The sequence below is a fragment of the Falco biarmicus genome, chromosome 8, assembly GCF_023638135.1.
Source record: "Falco biarmicus isolate bFalBia1 chromosome 8, bFalBia1.pri, whole genome shotgun sequence".
In the NCBI taxonomy this organism is placed as follows: Eukaryota; Metazoa; Chordata; class Aves; order Falconiformes; family Falconidae; genus Falco; species Falco biarmicus.
Window position 1 is genome coordinate 22,067,736 of NC_079295.1, and position 22,493 is coordinate 22,090,228.

The 22,493-nt window shown below is 36.6% G+C and overlaps 1 protein-coding gene across 12 annotated transcripts in view; it reads right to left on the bottom strand.

The window, feature by feature from the left end:
* MYO3B (myosin IIIB) overlaps nucleotides 1–22,493 on the bottom strand; it is a 207,597-nt gene that overhangs the window by 173,632 nt on the left and 11,472 nt on the right. For all 12 annotated transcript variants that reach the window (XR_008823672.1, XR_008823674.1, XR_008823673.1 and 9 more), the window contains 4 exons: nucleotides 6,407–6,590; nucleotides 4,798–4,932; nucleotides 1,195–1,299; nucleotides 833–932 (listed from right to left, as the gene is read on the bottom strand). Coding sequence is in view for 8 of the 12 variants with exons in the window: in XM_056350236.1 (XP_056206211.1) it covers nucleotides 833–932; nucleotides 1,195–1,299; nucleotides 4,798–4,932; nucleotides 6,407–6,590 (524 nt within the window). In the remaining 4 variants the exon portion in view is untranslated. The remainder of the gene's footprint in view (nucleotides 1–832; nucleotides 933–1,194; nucleotides 1,300–4,797; nucleotides 4,933–6,406; nucleotides 6,591–22,493) is intronic.

Sequence of the window (22,493 nt, forward strand, 5' to 3'; positions counted from 1 at the left end):
ACATTTTTCTCTACCTTCATGCACTGCTAAACAAATATCTGTTATTCACACAACCCTATTCTCAATGACAATTACCATATGCATTATACGGATTCCTTAATAAATCATATAACTAATAATCTGTTTGTTGCCTTTAATAAAACTGTCTATTCCATTGCATACGTATCTGACGGACTTTCATTTCTTATTTTTCTAAGTGCATGTTTAAATGGGAAAAAATTTGCTGAAGTGAGTAGTGGCAGCAATTCTATTGCCAAGTCCCTTTCTATCTACTTGTATCTCTCTCTGCCTGCCTCTCTTTCTCTCTCTCCTGTTTCTTGTGATGTTTCCAGACTGGCAACACTCAAATCTAACAGCAATAATAACAAATTAAATGGATGTTGGGTTTTGGACCCATGGGACCATTTTACCTTCTGCTCAGATGGGAAAAATTATGCTTAAGGCTAGCAGAAGCCATTTATGAGAGAAGAATGTTTCCTTTTCATATGCAAAGGACAGAGTATCTAAATTTAAATTAGGACAAATGCCCTGAAACTGACATACCTTGTGAAATGTAAAAGAGCTTTGTAAATAAAATGGTACCTTCAGAATTATTTTTAATATTTAAATTACTACGTTTAAGCTTTTAAGTTAAAAGTCTCTTACTGATTTTCGATTAGAATTTTTAGTCTTGCTGTATCAGGTTTCTTCTCCATTTTTCGTTCTTAAAATATTCCGAGTATCCTTTTGAAAAAGTGTCTCACTATAGCATTCTGCCTTCCCAGGGGAAAGTAAATTGATGCCTTTGGCTAAACTGCATGTATCAGGAAAACAAATGGGAAGTGGTCATTACCAAAGTCAACGAGCTTGACTCCACCTTCTGTTGTCAGGAGAATGTTGTTCCCTTTCACATCACGATGTATGATCCGGTTATTGTGTAAATGCTGAAGGCCCTATATACCAGCAGTAACAAAAATAAGTTTACTCCCTTATTTAAAAACAATTACCCTACTATTAAGGAATGTAATGAAGACAATCTGCACATACTCTACAGAAACATCTGTGCACTGGATTACACGCTTGAAACAACCCCTGCTACTATAATAGCCCGCATAATATTATCAACATTACCATACTTTATAAATGGAAAATGTATGTATGAAATGAGTAAATTGCACCCTCTGCTGTCATTACAAGCCCAATGAACATCCTTACCAAGAGAGCACCATATAAGATGTATGAGATTATAGCTTCGTTCAACCGTTGCCCACACTTCAGCAGGCCTTTGACAAGCTCCGTGACAGAACCTCCATTGCACAGCTGTGAAGGGGGGGAGTTGGGGGTAGGAGGGGAAAAGCAAGACAAGCCCTTCGTTACGCAATATACTGTTTAGGCTGTAAACATCTACCTTGTGAAACTGCACTACAACACGAGTCTGGGAACAACTAGATTTTTACCTTGCAATTATTTATGCTGTCACCCCACCTTAGAACATTTTTTATTAGTAATGTTAATAATAAATCACAGCAGCCTGGGTGGGGGGAGGGAAGTGAAAACTGAAGACTATGAATTGTAATTTATAAAAAGTAACTAAAAATCTAAATATTATGAACAGGACTGTATCTTGCTGTTAAAAGAGGATTTATAAGTCAAATTTACATTATTTAAGTATTTTCACAATAACACATGCATTGTCTTTTTGAAAAACTGCTTTTGTGCAAAGAAAAGGCCAGACAGAAAAGATGGATGCACTTGATAACTGGTAGGCAACAAATTACAGCCATTTTAAACTTTCGCTCTATCAATGCTGCTGCTGGCAGGCAATATAAAGTAGACAGAAACCATATCTCTATACTCAGGTTTGATGCCATGTGCTGCCAACAACTAAGATGAAACATTCTGATCCAGAAAAGCAGCTTCTTGCAAGCATTTCCCACTAATGGGCTGCTGTACATCAAAAGAGGAGAAAAAGTAAAATCAGAATCTTTATAAATATGTTTTCACCCGCACCATTAGTTTACTGTCTATGCCCTTCTAAGAAACTATTGGCTTCTTTCCTTTCTTCTCTTTCTCTGTCCTTTTCTTACTTTTAATATTCATAATTGTTCAACAACAACATAAAGGTGGGAGAACTGATTGCCTTTCCTTCATTGAATTTTTTCCTCTAAACCTGTTTTTGCAGCCAGCACCCTTACCAATGTATCTGCCATACAGAAATCACATGCATTTTAACACAAGATCTTCTTATGTTATCAGTATTAAGTTTAAAATACTACAGCATAAATCAGGAGAATGGTACCAAACCAGAAGTTCTACAATTGCATCTCTCAAATAGCTTTATGGATTGTGTATAGGTTCAATCACATCATGTCCACATTTTCCTTCATTTATTACTAACTTTCCTTTGCATCAAAAAATTTCACTAGCCTAACAGTTTTAGATCATGGAAAGGACCAGATCACATGATAAACAAGACATCCTTTATGAAAATAAGTTCATGAAGCAAAATTTCATCACTAAAACCATTGATGAGTTCTGCAGGAATATGACTTCACTTTTTAATTTATTAGTAGTGAATTTTATCTTTTCTTTTTTTTTTTAATAAATTAGGTGGTAGCATCCAGCTAAATACTAATCATAAAATGTACTTACAGGAGAATTTCATCACTGCAAGGCAGAAAACCCATGTTTTTCTTTCCAAGCTTAACTATTTGCTGACAAGCCATTAAGTCTTAAGATTTTTGTTTACTGCTTTTATTGCACTTAATGTTCTATTGAGACAGGTTGTACTAAACTTATCTCTAGCCTGCAAATGAAAATACAGAAAAGTATGCCTTCACTTAAAAAAAAACCCCAGACTTCTTGGCATTGAAAAATGATACAGACTGACAGCTGTTTGGTAGCATATGTTAAATGAATGACTGACTGAAAAATACATCCCACAAACACTACTGCAGCTGTCAGTGACACTGTTCTTGACAGTCAAAGGGCCGGGACAAAATAAACTTGTAAACTTAAAGTATTACCATTAGGTATAAAGTGATAAAGTGGACTGATGCACATTTAGATGGAAAAGTAGGGAAACTTGCTTTACAGTTGTCTGTGCTACACCTGTCCAGGAATTGCACAATCATAAAAATACTTAAGGTGTCCACTTTTGCTACCCTTCTTCAACCTAGTTATTTCTCAAAATAAGGTCCTGCTTGTAGTGAGTGAGCATGGCAAAACTGTGCCTAAAGGAAAAAAAAAAATGCACCTTTTTATTACAAATTTTGGAAGTCATACACATCCAATCAATATATTTCATCAAAGACTCAGGGACCAAAGTCTGAGTACTTTATATATTCCTTTTACTGAAAAAGTGTCGTTAATTTATAATATAAAAATTAACTGCTACACATACATAAAGTTGCATTTAAATTCCAAGGCAAGAAATAGTTTGCCTTGTCTGGTAAATTTATCCATATAAGGAAATCACAATTTTTTAAATGTCATATTTCTTTCAATACTTTGAGTAATGTGCACTAAAACACACCTGAAATGAACATACTTAATTGATAAGGTCTCTACAAACACCTAACTCTCTCAGATTCTATATTCAATTTTGTTACATAGAATACGTCATGACTTTGTTAAAATTTTGTTATATAGAATATACAGAATATCAATATATATATAATACCACATGTGATGCAATTGTTGGATACACTACACTTGTATTAAAAAAAGAAAACACATGGGAAACCAAGGCCAAACTCAACACAAAGCCAGCAGGCATACAGAAAAAACAGTATCAAAATAAAAATATTAAAGCTCCTTTTTTAATAGTTACTGAAATTTAAGATTAAACACATCCAAATGTTTTCAATCAAGCTACATAATTCTGCAACAGATAGAAGTTAGATGTATTATTGGGATTCCAAAACTTAAAGCAGAAATGAAGATTCCTTATTCCGATTCCAGTCACCATTCAAGAACAGAGAGTGGAATATCTAAAATTATTAGTAATTAAAAAGTTATTTAAAAGTAACTAAAGTAATTAAAAATAAAGTAAATTTTTTTTTAAAAAAAAGTAATTAAAACGAACACTAACTTTTACTGGTCTAGATATAACAGAGAAATGTTTGAATGGTCTGTTACTGCTCATCAGTCTATGCAAAGCTCTGTCTTAATTAAGCCTAGAAAACATCTAGAAGAAATGCTCATCTTGCAACAATCTTTGGCAGTCACTTAAGTGGCAACAAGATCACCAAAATACACTTTCATAGCAAGAGTACTGATTGCCACTGAACAAGAAGAGTTAGTAGCAGGCATTTCTGGTGCTACGTTTCCAACAACTAGCTTCTAGTTTTGAATTACCATAAAACAGACTTTCCCATTACATTTTCTCTGTTCACTTTTGCAATAGGCAGCATGTTAACTGCCCTCTATGCTACTACTTCATTGTCTTTTGCATTCCTCTCAAGTGCTTGAGCTCTCTAAAAGTTTAAAGAAATGTCTTATCTAATGTTTCCTCCAACATGAAAAAATTCAAGCTCTTTTTAGCCAAACCATTCTTAGCAAAAGCGTTTTTTTGTTTTGGAGGCTGAACATAGCAGCTTGAATAGAAATAAAATGTGAGGACATTCCCTATTAAACAAACTTTTTAAGTTTGGATGTCATTTTCAACAGTAGGCTATCACACATCATCTACCACCAGCCCTTTGATTAACAGCCCCTATAGGGCAATCATGATAGCCTGTGACTCTTCTGCCAATGAAAAACAGAAACCCAACGACATTTGCTAGTTAAGATGTAATGTTATCAAAATGTTTTTACCTCAAGTACTAGCCAGAGCTGTCCTCCCACATACTGATCTGCTTTGTAAAACATCCCATAAAATCTAACAACATTAGGATGATTGGGAAGAAACTGCAAAATGTTATATTCTGCTTCAATTTCTTCATCTACATCCTAAATAAAAAATACAAACATACAGAACATATAAACACAGTAAGTCCACACAAAGCACAAACAAAGTCTCATGGATAAAAAGAACCATTTTTTAATTAGTTTGTACTTTTAAATGGTTTTACTTCAATGCAGCTGAATTCAATCCACACTAAACCATGCAATTTTTTTCTTATTTACATACAGAAATGTGAAGTCTATGTAAAGCAAGCAGTTATTCTTCAAGGATTCTTTCAGTGCATAATATACTTAACCAGAAAAGTAAAAATTATACTTAACTTTCATCAGCTGTAAATAAGAAAATTACAAATGTATTATTTTTAACCTGGTTTTAAACATGCATATTTTTAATGTGTAAGCTAAATGTAAAAACATGAACCTTTGACTTGTTCTTTTTTCTGTGGTCATCAGATGCGACCAAACACAGAACAATTTCACAAAACCTCAAAGGTGTCATCAGGAAAAACAAAGACATTCTTATGAGGAAAACATACACACCAGAAACAATTAATGAGACAAAACAAAACCCATGAAATAAGCAAATGTTACTAAATATTTGTTAATGAAAGAATTCTGTGACAATTACAGAATACTGTTTAATATCAACACAGGTCACAACTTAGCACAGTATATAAGCACTGAATCCTTCCTTGTTTCTGCACAGATTGTGACTATTACAAAATCTAAGCTCTTACTATACATTTTCCTTTTTTTTGCATTTTCCTAAAAAGTATATGATCTTATTTATTACCTTCTTCAGATTTATACAAGAGAACATCAAGACAAATTTCAGTAGTGGTGGATGACAGAAACGTAACTTTTTGAAGTAAATATTTTAGCCCAACTGTCATGATCAAACTCCAGCTTGATCCACTCTGAGCAGCTGCCAATTAAACCTGCTATTGAGAGCTCAAGGGAAGCTAGGCATTTAATACCCATTAAAACTGGAGCTGGCAAAGAACTACCTCTGAGAATTCGGGGTATGCTCGTCTGTTCTTATCTTAACTATTGCCTCACAGTATTATCCACTTAGATAACTATAAAATACGCTAAAGTTCACAGTAATTCTGTGATGGGAAAAGTAATTATTTTAAGAGAGTACACAGAATAAATTAAGAACATTAAGATTAAGGCCATCTTGTATTTTCCCTGCTATAGCAGACCCCTAAGAAGAATGCCTCTGTGCCGCCTTATAATTTGCATGCTCCAAGCACAAATATATAAATTTGTTCCAGAAGAGTTACACAGAACTGAAAAAGAAACTAGGTAAATACTGTCTTCAAATAATATACAAGATTATGAAATTTAAAGTTGCAGCTTTCAGCTGCTGGTACCAAATGCCTTATGTCAATGCATTCTGCAAAATTGTTCCCTTCAGGATGCTTTCAGTTTCTTACATATTTGATTTACATTTCAACTCTGTTTGAGAATTCTTCTAAATTAATAATGAAGTTACAGTTTAGTATTTTTTACTTACACTGATAGGATCCAGAATCTTTACTGCTGCCAGACTCCCATCTTTCTTATTGGCAACCTTATAGACTTTACCGTAAGTGCCTTTCCCGATAGTCTCTATAATTTCCCAGGTATCGGAGGGATCAGCTAATGATTCTAGCCCAATCATTCTGGAGTTATATTGAAACAATCCATACAATGGCTTCCTGGAAAACAAAGAAGACACACATACAGTGTGAAGATCTAAGTAACTCTGTACTAAAGAAGGCATCTTATGATAAAGAAATTGTCATAATTTGAGAAGTACAGATAGAATCACAAATGAAAACCAGACAGAAAGATCACTAAGCGAAGGAATGAGAATAAAACTCTGAGCACCACTTTTCTTTCCTTACTTTGTGGTGTATATTATTTGCTTGAAACATTGCTCCATACACTGCATCATTCTGAACGCATTTTAACAAGTTCTGACAAAATCTGATCCTTCCATCTACTGCACACTCTTTTAATGGACATTTTATTCATTAAATGAGGCCCTATTTCTCATGCATTTAAAAGCTATGTTGTGCTTTTGACATACTTTTGTCTAATGCTGCCTGGAAAACTGCCAGACGGGCATTCAGTAGGTACAACACCTCATCATATCTGATATACCTGCAACACGTCTATGTATAACAAGTTTAATAAAAGTTAAGACTGGGCTGGCTGGTATCATAAAATACAAATCAACTTGGTAATAGGCAACAGTATGCCGCTGGGGTGACGTTCATCACTGAAGATGTTTCTCAACAATTGCACTTGTCTCTGTTTCTGAGTTTCACTGAGTGTTATGATTAGCTACACCGGTTGACTGCGCCTCCACTTTCAGGAGATCTGGCCAGGGGAGTCATTTCCCCAAACACTCCTGCATGACATTTGGATCACTGCAGCCTATGAAAAGGGCTCCTTCCTTGGAATTACATAGATCACAAGTTCTGGTGATGAGGAAAATGACAATACCATTTTAGCATTTCTTCCCAAGTAGTAAGAACCTAGATCTTGCCCCTGAACTGGTATTAGAGAAAGGAAAGATGAAGTTTAAGATGAGATTAACTTAACCTTCTCATATAACTCATTGTTAGGGAAGCTGACTGGTTTATGGTTTCTCTAAGAAATAATACTATTTGCCTGTTTGATGGCTGTCAGTAGGTAGACAACTTCAGCTACCTGTATGCTTAACTAGGATATGTAAAGTCTGAGATCCATGAACAAAATGAAGCAGATAAGTAAGAAAATGATCTTGACAAAAGCAATTGAGGACAACACCATCACTGATTTTTGGAGATGGATCAACTAGCACCTCAAACATATGCTTGAATTTTAAGGTTTGAGCCATTTCTTTCTAGGCATGTCTGATTATCTGCAAACCTGCTTGAAATAATTTTAAAAACCTGCTGTCTTATTTACCTTGTCACTTTCCAGCATCAATGGCAACCATCTGGCATGAGAAATTTAGCTAAAAATGTAAGCCTGGCTGGGGAAACTGATAAATAAGGAATTAAGCAACATCTATCTAATTAAAGAAATAATTGTGCTTTCTGCTCATGATAGAGAAAAAAATGACCTGTGTGCAAATCCACATGCAGTGCAGGTCTGTATAGCAATATTCAAAATGGAAGCATGTGTATAAACTCATTTGCACGCTTTGTTCCTTTCCAGAAGAAATTTTTAAATTCCTTTAGATCCTAAGACAAAATGTTTACATGCTGTTAAAAGCAATTTACCATACAGCAGGCACAAAACATGCTGTTAGCAAAGTCAAGTTAGAAGTATCATCTCTTTTTAAATGATAGGCATTCAGAGAAAACCTCTATTATCCCTCCTTGGTTAAAACTGCATTTGCACCAAAGATGGTGCCAAATAGCATATCAAATTGCTTTGGTCCCTTGACCCAAAAAAGGCAAAGAAAAGAAGGAAAAAGAAGGGAAGAAGGAAAAAAAATGACATTTATTTGTTATGGGTCAATAATGTAAGTTATTAGGACAGTTTCTCACTACTCGGATCCAATACAACACGCTGCAAATAAAGAACAGTATTCTGAACATACGCAGTTAGCACTGCAACAGAGAAGCAGGTCAGGTGAAAGGCTTCTTTGAAATCAGCAAACAGACTGTACTACATGCATTGAAGACAGCAGCCACAGACATGTAGCTCCTGATAAGGCAACCTTAAGAGCAAGGTTTGCCTCCAGGGCGGGGGAGTTGGCAAATACAAACAGAAATTGGAACAGTTGCACCTCAGGTTAAAAAACCTCAACATATTGAACAGGTGTGATTTTAATGCTTAGGAGAAATGCTACAGACATTCATGTGCAAAAACCAGAAGAATAGACTGCAAACAGATTTGATGCAACCTTGTAATAAAAAGGAGAAAAAAATACCCCCAAAATCCCTAGTATTTACTTTACTATCACTATAACAATTATGCTATCACACAGATTGTCCAGAAAATGATCCATGGTATTCTTTGTACCAATGTAATATTTAGTACGACGCCTCCCTTCAAGCAGCTGTTGCAGAAAAATAGTTTTTTCCTTAAAACAAAACAATCTAGTGTCACTGCCTGCTTTTTTTCCTGATTAAGAAGTAACTCTTAAAATGCTAACTCCAAATTTTCAAAATAGATTAATATTTCTTTATACCAGAAGACAATGTTGACAAAATAAAATCTGACACAAAATTGTTACAGATGGAGTCCTGGTGGAGGACTGAAGAAAAATTTTAGCGAGTGAGCATTTCTATGCATTGTGATAACAAGACAGCCTTTGCAGGTAGCATGTTTATGCATCACATGGAATCAGATTTGCCAAATATGTACCATAAACCTCTTCTAATTAAACTAAAACACCATCTTCTTGAACTCAAGCAATACATATCTAAATGAGGCTTTATATCTGTCACCAGTGAAAGTGCCCATTGCACAAAACAAAGTAACCCTTATGACATTCTCCTATGATAGATGTGAATGTTTTACAGTACAAAAAAGCAGAGCAGTACCTGCTATTATCTTCAATATTGTAAAATCCGGTTTATTTTTTTAAAACACAAAATGTAAACTTCAAAAGGAAAAAACTGAAGTTTTAAACTGAATTTGTGTCTTTCTTTTTCCCTGATTTGCTGAGCTTCAGAAAACAAAATGGCCTTGTTTTAACAAGGGCTGTCATTTCCTTTTATTTCTACAGCGGAAAGTTCTGTATGAATGCAACCACTTTTCCAACACCCCCATATTCAGAAGACTTTAACACTAAAATGCTGAAGCTGAAATTTCTTTAGGAAGACATTTCTCCTTTCACTTCCCCCACGTCAGGCCTCACACCTCTCCGGGTTTTGAAATTATGTACAGAGGGTGGCTTCTAGCTGTGAAAAACTTAGCAATGACCTCCCAAGAGGGAGCCTCAACCTATTAAAGACCTACTGATTACAAGTATTTCATTATTTCTGCCACCAGCTGGAGAAAACTTCTCATGGTTAAATCTATTCCATGCAGGCAAGCAAAATAGCCCACACCAGATGCTGAAAAATTACACTTTGGCAATTAACTCTACTGGATGGGGAACATCTTACACAAAGCTATTTGCAACTGCACACACTTATGCTATCTGAGGAATGACTACATGCTATCAACAAGCCCATAGTGCTCTACCAAACCCTGTTTTGGATACTTGGGAAGAGACAGAATGCAAAGCAAAAGTAAGGACAACTTGATGGAGTCTAGTCAAACTGCTCTCAAGCTGAAATAGGGACAAATAGCACGATTATTTTTTTTAAAGCAGAGATAATATACTAAAAATAAATCTTGCAAAAGTTGATCAACCAAGACAAAAAATAGGGTAAGACAAAAAAATTATTAACAAACAGCCATTGGCAGGGTTTCTCTCATTTATCCATTAAAAAATATATTCTCTATCAATAAAGCACATTTCATTGGTTTTCTCATAACATCTGGATTTTTCTATTTTGATAACTTTAACAGAACAAATTAAGTCAGACCAGGCATGACAGACTAACTTAGATGGCAGTCAGGCAAATGTGCAAATAGCATTTATCTATATTTAAAGAAAATATTTCTCTGTAAGATTAACATTGGAATCTATGATTGCACAGTATTATCCCTTCCTTAACAGTGTCCCTAAGAAAAATAATCTACATGTATTTTTTGATATAAAAGATAACGTAAAAGAAATACAGGTTATGGACAGTGCACAAATAATTTTTCAGTCTGTGAACTACAGCCTTCCAATTGTATTCCAGGGCTCTAAACAGCCTCAAAATAGCCATCTGGAAAATTACATTGTGTCCTAGAAGTTCTACTGTGATCTTCACCTGTGTTGTGAAAACAAAACAAATAGCCCAAACCCTGTATAGAATAACTACATGCATATTTTTTAATGATACGATTACTTCTGGAATAAAATCAGCAACTTTTTCTCACAAATTTATTATCACCACTATCTTTCTCAGAAATTATAGGGACAAAAGGGACTCATAAGCAAGAAAAACAGTGCCAGAAATAGCTATATAATTACTGTTTTATTTTCAGTACGGCCTCACTCAACTTCTACTCAACAGCAATCTGCCTGTTGCCTTCCAACACACACCCTTTTCTAGCTCGCAGTAAACTGAGACATCCATAGAGGTTTTGAAATTAGTGAGAGCCTCACTCCAGCCTGCTGCTTTCTAACACTCATGGTTTACAGTACTAGACAGTTTTGAGTTCTAATATAGCCATTAGGGATTCCAGTCAATACTAGTGAAACAAAACTGAACATACAGTTTCCAAATGAACAATTCATGCACAGGGCTAATTTTTGCAATGTTCTATTTGCCTAATCCCTCTTGTCTCTCTTGTGAAACAGCTGGCTTGTACTCTTCCGGCATCTACACATACTGTGTAAGAGTAAGAATGTCGTATTAAAAATTAAGATATTTCACTATTTGTAGGGAGCTCAATATTGCTTCCACACTAAATGAATAACTCATAGATAGAAGAATTCAGCAGGTAAAATTGACATTATCAGCTATGGCTTCACCCGGCCATGACAGCCCCTATTCTGCTGGCTAGTAATGGTCACACCCAGACAGCTACCTAAGAAGCAATTGTTAGAGGAGTTAATGAACCACCACAAGGCACAAGAAAATCAATCGTCAGAACAGCCTCCTCTGCTAGTCTCCTCCTGCTGTTTCTCACTGGCTAGGTTAAAACAAAGAGGATGTCAATATCTTGAAATGAAGCATACAAAAGAATCCATCAACATACTATCCTGTAACCGTTCTCAATTGGTCTCAGAGAGACTGCAGAATGTGATGTGCATAGTTCTTCCCAGGATAAAGGTCAGTGATAGAAGGAGATGAAGGAGAAGGATAAAAGTATGTTCAAAAGCTGTTATTGATGCTATACAACTTACAAACAAAAAGAACCATACTTCAACTGATCACATCTTTTCACTATGCCAGCGTAAGGGAAAAATAGGACAATCCAGAATAGAACTGCTGCTGTTCATAGATGAAAGGTAGATCCTTGAAAACACTCCTGCTAAATTCAGCTCACAGAACAAGTCTCTTGAATATACAAACCATGAAACTGACTTAGTGGGTGTTCATTCAAAATGAAGATGGAGAGGATGTAACTGGGAAAAATGTTCTCCCAACTTAAAACTTCTTTAACTTTTTACAGATTGTGCTTACATACACTCCCTTTCTCTACATGAAGTCCTTTAAATTTGGGAATATCTTTGTTGCTTTCTTTCCTTCTTCTTCGTCTGTATGGATGGACTAGATAATTCAAGCTTTTAGACTTGTAATATGAGCCACAGGGCCAGAACAGATTGACAACCAGTGGCAACAGATTGTGTTTGGACACTAGGTCTGAGAAAAGCGTTGTGAATGCTTGCTCCCTTGTCTACACTTCCAGCTCATCACAGCATAAAACACAACTCAATTCCTAGGATCAACCATAATAAACTGACCACAAAACAGCTACTGACATCATGGCACAGAAATCTAGATGTCACCTCCTTCTCTAGAAATAAAGAGAAAAAACAACTTGATTTTTGAACACTTTAATCAAACAGTGAAAATCTCACACCACCACTCCTAAACCACAAGCAGCTGTAAGATTGTAACATTAACTCAAATTCTTGGATCAAATGTTTGAGTCTAAACCAGAAAACTCTCCATTAATATCCTGGAGTATGCATGGTAGGAAAGATGTATGTGCCCTGTCCAAACAATCCAGTTGCATGTTTTCATTTAGATTTATTGCATCATAATCTGTTGTATAACAATTTTTTTTTAAGTAAACTCTTCTTTTACTCGTATATTTATGAGTAAAGCATTAACCTTTGTTCAGTAATGATTGCTCATTTCTATGTTGTTCATATAAATCAAACAGAAGAGTAGTCTGGGTGGGCAGATACATCCTCACAATCAGCCAGTTTTGTAAACAAACAGATCTAGAATGCATGTAGGCAAAGGTAAAGTACAGCTTGGCCTCTGACCAGCTCCCCTACAAATCTAACACTGCTTTTTATGGGGCATGCATTTTCAGTCTTTCCTGAAGGCCTGTGTCAGATCAGGAGGCACTGCTGAAAGAAGTTATTTTACTCCAGAACTATTTAGCACCTCATCCTGTGACTCCCAAGCAAGTGCCACAACACTCTTGATAATATTCCATCTTCCATGGGGTTCTGGTAGCACTACTGGCATCTTGGGCCCTTCAGAACTGCATCTAAGTTTTTTCCTGCTTCCCAGAACTCATTCTGAAGTTGCTTCTCTCTTACCACTGGCTTTGTGTCATCTGTTGTCTACAACAGTCATACCAGTTTGCTTCACCTCAAGCCATTTTCTAGTTGAATGGGACGGTGTAATATTGAAGAGATCTGCTTAGCATGCACAGAATGGACCCATGAACTTTTAAGTTAAATTAAACACTGCCTCAAATCTACTGCATAATCAAGAACAGAACAAGCAGCCACTGGAGGTTTCTAGAGCAGGAAGGTCTTGAAGATGAGGGAGAACTCAAACCGCTTCATCTTTTTTAATAAAAATGATCGCTAGTACTCCAGGAAGTTTCTTAGTGCTTTGATTCTTCTAATTAATCTTCATTGATGTCAATGATGTTATATTAGTAATAAAATTTGTTTCTGTCAGAACCATTAAATTCTACTCATTTTCAGAGGATTTCATAGATACAACATGATTTATTCTGGTCTGCTATAGCTGAACTTCTCTTAATTTTACGTGCCCAAAAGCTGAACTGTAGCTAGAGTAAAAAGATTTGTAAAGAGCAATTCACAAAACTAAGCAAGCCACAAAGCAACTTGTTTCATAAGCAGTGAAACTAATTTGATAAGTTTTCACCTTATTAATTTCATACCATCATAATAATTATCATTCATTCTTTCCTCTGATACACCCAAAAGACAACATCTGCTGTAGCTAAGCTGGAATTCTTAGCATGATGGTGGAACAACACAAAATTAGCAAAATGTATTATTAAGGGAAAAATGACACTTCCAAGGTTTCTGGGAGGTACTGTGTATTTTAAAAAACCCTATAATGGAAGCTGGGATGAACAGAAAAAAATTGTATTAAATTATGAAAACCAAATGCTTTGCTGAGCTTCAAGTTATTGCAAAAAATCACATCCTGTGCACAGTAAAGCAAGTGTTTTTGCAAAGTTGTTTTACCCTGTGAGGTAAAGGATATCTTGCTACTAACATAGAAAGCAACAAAGAGTTCTAGTGAAATTTTGAGTACCACTAGAAATAAAGCCCCTGATCATTCATGAGGAACTATAATACATTTCATTTCTTTGACTGCTAGTTGATCAGTTTCATATCTACAACTCCGAGGGTCAAATATTGAATAAAATTATGTATCTAGTCAATTACCATGATATAGTTCATAATTATTACATTATAAATGTAACAATGAAAAACAGAGATACCAAAAAAATACTAAGCAGAAATTATTATCCAAGGCTAGATCCAAATATATGAAACCCAGTCAAGATCAATAACTCAAACAGAAAGTTCTGATCAGTGGCATTTCTATTGCAAAATTGCTATTTATATTAGCCATATAAAGAGAATTCCAACTAGCAAAATACATTAAAGTAGTTACAAATGACTAACAGCTAACACATCAATTTCACCTCAGGCTGGGATCTCAGGGCTAAGATGAAGTTTATAATGCCATGAGCCCATTCAGTTATAAACTGCAGGTGGCAAATAAAGTGACTACAAGCTACAGTCCCCATGTGTGAAAAATCAATACCTGAGAAGGTTTTCTCTGCCTCCTTTGGCAGCAATTGAACAGGGCAAACAAAATGTATGTGTTGGTGTTAAAATGGAAGGATGAATGGCTATAATGGAATGATGACCCTTAGACCAAAACCACGTTCTTCATTGCAGTCTAATCAGAAAAGCTTGACAGGCTTTGTGTACAGATGAGGAAAAAGAAATCTAAGACAGATGCAGGATAAAACTGGGAAGAAGAAAACTGCAAACTTACATTAGCGACCTATTTTCTGAAACCAGCCTACCTTTTATTGCATTTTTGCCCTGCTAAGGGTATTGAAATTCTTCAGGGCTAAGATAGCTTCCTCACAGGGAGCGCTTATATCGGCCAGTGCTGCACAGAACTGTGTGTTCTGCGTACTGGTTCCTATGCCCAGTACTAGACAGACAATGCAGTACATGTAAGCTTAAAATGCTGTCATGAAGAGTACAGATAAACTGGTTCAATCCTAGCAGCTTTGCTTTGTTAATGGTAAAGATTGTTGTGAAACTAATTGATCCTGAGTGTGATCTATTCACCAAGTCTTTTATGTGCAGGAGCTGAAGAATTAAAGCCATTTAGCCATTCACAGAGAGGCAACAACTACTTAATTTTTTGAAGGGATCTTCCTATTGTTTCACAATATACCTTAATTGTATAATGTAATCAATCATAATTCATCACTATAGTTCTCCAGTATTACTTTTACAGCAGTTTTATTCTAATGAGGATTTCTAATAAGAACAGACTCTCCTTTATCTCTAAGAAAAATAATAATAAACGGTTAACCATGATACGAAGAACTTAGTGCTGACAATGAGTCTTGCTTAAGATTAAGTATTTTCATCAGTGAGCTAGTTGTTATGCATTACCAGCATGTGTGCAGTAGCCTAGCGTGACACCAATTTGCATAATTTCTCTTCTCTAACAGGCTTCAAAAATAATAATAGGCATATGAGATAGAATCCATTAAATTTAAACTTCCTTCAGCAGCTATCTTCATGGAGCAGTTATCAAAAGAACCTTTAAAGAATTAAGTTTAATAAATTATAAATGTATTATTCGGGTTATGCTATCTGGGTCTATAACCATCTAAGTTGAGTTCAGTAACAAAGACGAAGTCAAATCCACAAGGAATTGGCTTGACAGCTTCCCAGCCAAAAAGACTGACAAAGAGTGGCAGGACAATGCCAATGTCCACTGCTACTCACAGTTAATTACTGAACTTGAAAAATCAGTTAAGGATTTAGGGGTACAGAGAGGTAAAAGAAAAGGGCAGATAGTGATACACACGGAAGCTGCTCAGAGCTGTTATACCTGTATACATTATTTAATAATGCCTTAATCTACAAAGAAGAACAAAAACAACTTTGGTTTTTGCTGATCTGAACCTAAAGAAGACCTTACAATTTGTTAATATTTAAGGCAAGCAGAAAGATTAATGTGTTAGCAAACTCTGATGGGAAGCTAGTTTCAGGAAAAAAAAGTGAAAATAGCTTTCCACAGTGTAATATAATAACTTATGGATCTTTTCTTATCTTCATGACTCGTGCGTTTTTATATTGTGACTTGCATAGCAAACAACATTGCTGCAGTACTCTGATTCTCTCAGATATCATTCAGTAAAAAGTCTGGCTCCGTAACTTCAAAGAATAATTTAGACCTTGATACACTTTATTATACATTCTGATATATGGTCATCAATAAGAAAGACCTGTTTTGTCTTTATTGCACTAGGGAAGATGTGTGAAAGTCTGCGCAATTTACATATAGGTCTAATGTCCACTAATACAAAAAACACATTACCAAAGTACTGAGCTATCCCACTGAAGGAGATTTCTCACCCCAGGAGAAACAGCAGATGCCAATACGGACACAAGCAAAAATTCTCAGAGTTTGCTCCTGCCAGGTATTTCACACTGAGAAGCACTAATCAATTTCAATTCCTACTGATTCAGGGGATTTGAGGGAGATTAACACCTCCAAAAGCAGTGATCTGGAAGAGAGAACAATTTAGTAACAACAACAACAAAAGTCACCCATGAACTTTCAGAATAGAATTTAAACACAGAACAAAGTAACAAACCGGTCTGTTTTCCCAGATTAACTCTTCCGCTGCTGCAGATGCTCCTGAAGAAAGTTAAAGGGAATGCCTGAACTTAATTTAGGAAGAGAAAACATGACAGGTAAGGATACTGTAACCATGCACTGGGTACAGCAACTACGACCTGGAATAACCAGCCTTTAGCAGTTCATCAGCAGCTTTTCAGTTTTCTTTCACATATTGTTCAGTTTATGGAACAGCTCTGTGCTCAATACTATGGGTCTTCAGAACTCGGAAAGAGGAAAACATTTTGTGATACCATTCAACAAATCAAAGAAAGAGTGAATAGATAACATACTTGTATGTCACCACAAGCAGCACTGGACTGAAAAAGCAGTTAAGGCTTTCACCATAAAAGGAAGTAAACTAGATTGCACACACAGTACGAAGCAGGATCTACAGCGCTATGTTGGCACTGAATTTTTAACAATGCTTTAATCTACAGCCTTTGTTCTATCATGTCATATAGCAACGGGTCACTTTTCCTCAGTGAGGATACCCTCTGCAAATAACCCCCAAGTTCCTACCTCTGTTTAAGAAGAGAGCATCTACTAAAAAAGTAAGCTTTAATTAGAATAAAAGCATGATGGGCAAAATAGCATCTGATATTATCCACTCAAGAAAGGTATCTTTACAGGGTATGAGTGATGTGGTGTAAGGATTTTACTATCTTATTTTAGGATGCTCCTTTTACTACATAGCATTATAAAGACAGTTTACATTTCAAATACAATCCTAGGTGTTAGGAGAACTCAAGAGATACTCTTTACTGTAACTCTCTTCCTGTACTGCAGAAATCATATTTTATACATGCTTCTTTACAAATTGGATGGAGTACCTTTCAATAGTAATACCTTGTATTGAAAGCTATCTCCTACACAGGCATCCCAAGCTACATCTCTCTAAACATTACAGCAATATTCTGTTGCCATAACCCTCACAGAAGTCTCATCAGCTGTCCCCAGGTAACCGTGCAGAGGCAACCCTGCAGACTGCTATATTTATGTGTCCCTTGAGGCTCAGAGCACATGCATTTTGGCTTCTCTTGTCAGACACATTCGTGTGGACCAGCTCAGTCAGCCAGAGGTATACTGGCGGCTCATTCTCCAGTGCCATGAAACCCTGTCTCAGAGCTCCACAACAAGGGTATAGTGTGAGAGGTGAAACAGATATATGCACAAACTTAACAGGGTTTCTGAAAGCCCCTTCAACTATTGCAACGAACATATATAAACAGTCAAAAAAATAAATACCTTGTTTTAAAACTTCACTGCATTAGCTTCATGACATCTCAGACTCTTTCAGCTAACTCCCTATAACCAAGAGTCCTTCCTCAATCTCTGAGTTCTGCTCTGAACTCAGAAATGCAATTGCTCTTTTCTAAGCGATTCCTCCTCATTTCTGCAGCAAGCACCTGTATTGTGAGAAGAGAGGCCCATTTTCCTTTAAAAGGGCTGATAAGGATCCCTTTCCTTCAATCTTCTAGCCTTCCTTGTTAGCCTGATTCCCCTTCAGACCCACTATGTGACCAAAACGGCCTCTCAGTTTAAGTTTAAAGCTTGGTAACTGGCTTGCCACACAGAGTATTCAATCCTTTATTTTATGCCATTCACTCATCAAGATTTAAATTTTATTCTTTTTAGCTTTCTGCAGGTGCAAAATTTATTTCAACTAACCTACCAAAGCAGAAGTACAACAGAGAAGGCAAATATGATTCAAAAAGATGCTTGTAAACAGTCCGATACTTACACACAGAAAGTTCGCAATATCAAACAGAAATCATATGTTGTAGATTCCCTAAATTGTCCCAGCCATCAATATATTTATATTATATGCACATTTCTGTAAAAAGACTCTCACGTGACTACTTATTCACACAACGGAAGTTTTGTTACCCAGTTTAGAACTGCAATGGTTGCACCAAAAACATACTTGAGGGTGTTCCAAACCTCAATATATTGGGCCACTTTTTTGGAAATTGTCGTATCTGATTTATATCCTTGTGGTATCAATTCTACAAAGGTAATTTTCTATAATGAATTATTTATTTCCTGTTGTAATCAGAAATCTGAGATAGTCATAAATATTTATATGTCTAGTTAATTCACTAATGAAAACTGAACTAATTCTAAAAATGGGATGTTATCTCAGAGGCATGCTTACCTAACAGACTAATAGTCTGCTCAACCTTTACATTAGTGAAGGTAACCACCATACAGGAAGCAACTACCAGGAGCTGGAAGAAACTCCATCTTGAAAGCATGGTATAGGAATTGGCTGAGGTCCTGGACAGAAGGATTTTGTGTGTACCCTAGAAACAGTATCTCACTTTTCTCTGTCTCTGATTTTCCAATTTGTAACATTTGCGGTAACATCCTCTTACATCTTACACTCCTTTGCAATCCTTGGGCTTCTCACCAGCACACCAGACAGGTATCCTCTTCAGCAACGGAAATCTACCCTCTTCTTAGGTACTGAGTCACTGGCTTGTGTGTTGGCCTGTGCAACTCCACTATCCTTTACAGTTGCTAAGAAATGTTTTAGGCTGCTGCCTGCCTGAGAGTACTTCAGTGTCACTGCAAGAGCCTGTGTGCACAAATTCCTTGAAGTTAGCTGGTCGTATTGATATCATTCCTCATCTAAACCAGGTCAGCATAAACAGCTAATGAAAGGATTTATTTGCTACATCCATAATAAACAATGCAGTTTACCAAGATTTACAATGTCACAAGATAATAGAAATTAAAAGAAACAATCCGTCCGTCCTAGACTCAGACAGTTTTGAAGGGTCTTCTTATCTAATAAACTCACAGCTCTTTTTCAGATCATATCAACTTCAAATAAGGAAATCCTACCTCGGCAATTATTTTTCCTTTATAAACCATCCCCATCTCTGGGGCAATTTGCCTTTGTCTGCTCCCCTGAAACACAAACTACTAGTCATGTATCTAAGAAGGGAGTAATCTGTTCCTCCACAGAAATATTGCTTGCCACCTTCTGGAGAGGCTGATGGCTTTAGGCTTTACATGAAGAGCCTCACCTGCCCCATAACACACTTTACTGATTACACACATTTGGCTCAACTTTTCACAAACTGTCAGTCCACTGTGAAGCATAAAGTTAGCTGGAGATGGTCAAACCTCAGAGACAAAGCCCATCTATGTCAACATTTAGATTTTTATATATTTGTTCTGTGGTACATTAACAACCATACTTTAAGCCAACGCATAAATGGGATCAAGGCATGTCTCTCATTTAGCTGAGTCTTTTAATAGAGGCTGTATGTAATAATAATGAAAGTTTCTGGAGTTTGATACTCTTTTAGCATGCAATCCTATTTTTGAGGGATGCTGTAACAAAGCATTTCCATGGTAAGACTACAAACCCCTTGTCTAGTTCAGTCCAGAACACAGGTGAAACATCACTCTCATGAGTCTGGAAGCAGAAGTACTACTGCAAACACTAGGAAATAACATTACAGGCTATGAACCCTGCCCTCCTCTCATCACTACTGAGAAAAGTCAGCCAGAAAAAGGCCACAAAGTACAAAGGCTGGTGATTTTGAAACTGCAAATTCATGTATCTTAGCTTCTAGGGCAAAAAAACCAAACCAACCCATCTGACAGGGACAGGTTAGAGAAAGCCATATTCTGCTGGACTTATTCTCTGAATAATAACTCTCTTCCAAGGACCTCAGATCTATAGTGATTTCAGAAATGATTCACTGGCCTCCTGAACAAAAAAGGAGGAGGAAAAATTAGGAGTTGTAAACGACAGATCATTCTCTGCCTTCCTCTACTGGATGCCAGTGAAAAAGGAAGAAAAACTTTCAGACGACAGTCAGATTCTGAAGCAGTTGATGTATTTGCTAATTCAGATGTAGAAAAGAAGTACAGCACTATGTCACAAAGCCAGAAGGAATATGGTACTCCATGTAATAAAGAAATCCATCAGACGTTTTGTTTTCATTATGTGTACTAAGAAAAACTTTAAAAATGTGGCTGTCAAGAGATTAAAAGAGACAATCACGCAAGTTTACAAATTAAATGTCTCTGATAAAATATCATCTTATGATCATTCAAAAGAAAACTACCACAAAATCCAGAATTAATCCTTGACAAGACAGCCGAAGTTCACCCATGACAGAATGACTCGAGTGGGCTGTACTCTGACATCACAAAGGTTTTCAGGAACCCCACATATTAGGAGAAAACAGACCTGCAGCAGACAAGCATGTGAGCTCTGACTCAAGCAAGATCAGCATGCAAAACTGCTTATCCATGGCAACAACCAGCACTAAACGGTGTCCAGCACATGCAAAGAGACATATGCAGCACAATGGACTACATAATTTTGCGGAAGTTTGCAGTGTCAGGGTATTTGCTTCTCTTGGGAGCTGCATTTAACCTGAGGTTATCACCCTTGGTCCCTGCTTGAGCTATCCTACAGCCATGCCTCTGCCCAAGCAGGTACCCCATTCACCCGGACCCAAACCCTAATCTGCACACTTGGTCTACTGGCCAGACCTTGAGTCTGCCTTGTTGCCACAGGCTTGTCTGGCAGTCACTGGACTGTCAGCTGACCCCGACTGCCATCGCTGGGCCTGACCCCCTTGCCTGGCTTGGGTCCTGCCTGGACACCCCATGCTCAGAAAGGCCACTACTGCTGCTGCTGCCTCATTGGCACCGGTGGCTCTCATCTCGCCTGCCCTCACAGAACTGCAGAGGGCCTACAAGCACTTTACCCAAGCCTTTTTACAGGCTACCCTCCCTCAGAACATGCTAAACCTTGCATGTTTTTCAAACTAAAGAGTAGGAAGACCTACAGATCTACAGATCCTTGAGTGCATATCAAGAGGCAAAACCAGTGAGATCCAAAAGCCCTATTACCAGATGAGTCAGATACGTTTTTCTCATGGTCACTATTTTCACCTGCTTAAAGGAAGACAGATGAAGATACACGTGCTACATCATTGCCTGGTGATAACTGTTAGGGTTCATAGACTCTTAGATTAAAGTTTAATGTCTTTATCTTATGCTAGATACTGTTTACATAGATAATGTTCATTGAAATCAAAAGGAGTGTGGTGTGGAACTGGTAAGGCAAATATTTTAAGGTAAACAAACTTTTTTTCTTTTTCTTCCTTCACGCAGAATATGCAAGCAGTTGAGGCCATAAGGACATACTGTTCTTAACTGAGTAACTACTAAGACAACCAATATTTCATTACACAAAATGCCACACTAGAACCTTAATTCAGGACCTGCTTTTTAAAAAATCCCCTCTCCTAAAACCTATTTTCAAATTTATTTTCTTTCTTCTATTAATAACAGCTTTTGCAAAATTCTGGCAATTTAGTATATATCATTTAACAAAATTAGTCTTTGCCACAGATTATAAAATCATTCTGATTTGTAAGTCTCTGGAGTTCACGAAAGCATAAGACTAAGTTTGAATGGTAATGAAGTATTCTTCTGGCTGATTAAATATTCACACCTGTTTGTCATCAAGACTTTAGTTTAGTAAGGAGATATATAGCCTTTTCACTTTTATCCAGTACAGAACTAGCAAAGGTCCTTCATTTAAGCCTGAATGTTAGAGTAAGATGCCTCCTGAAACACTCCTAATAATTTCTCTTTCCTGTAGAACACAGTACAGGAGATATTTTAAATTTATTTAGAAAGATG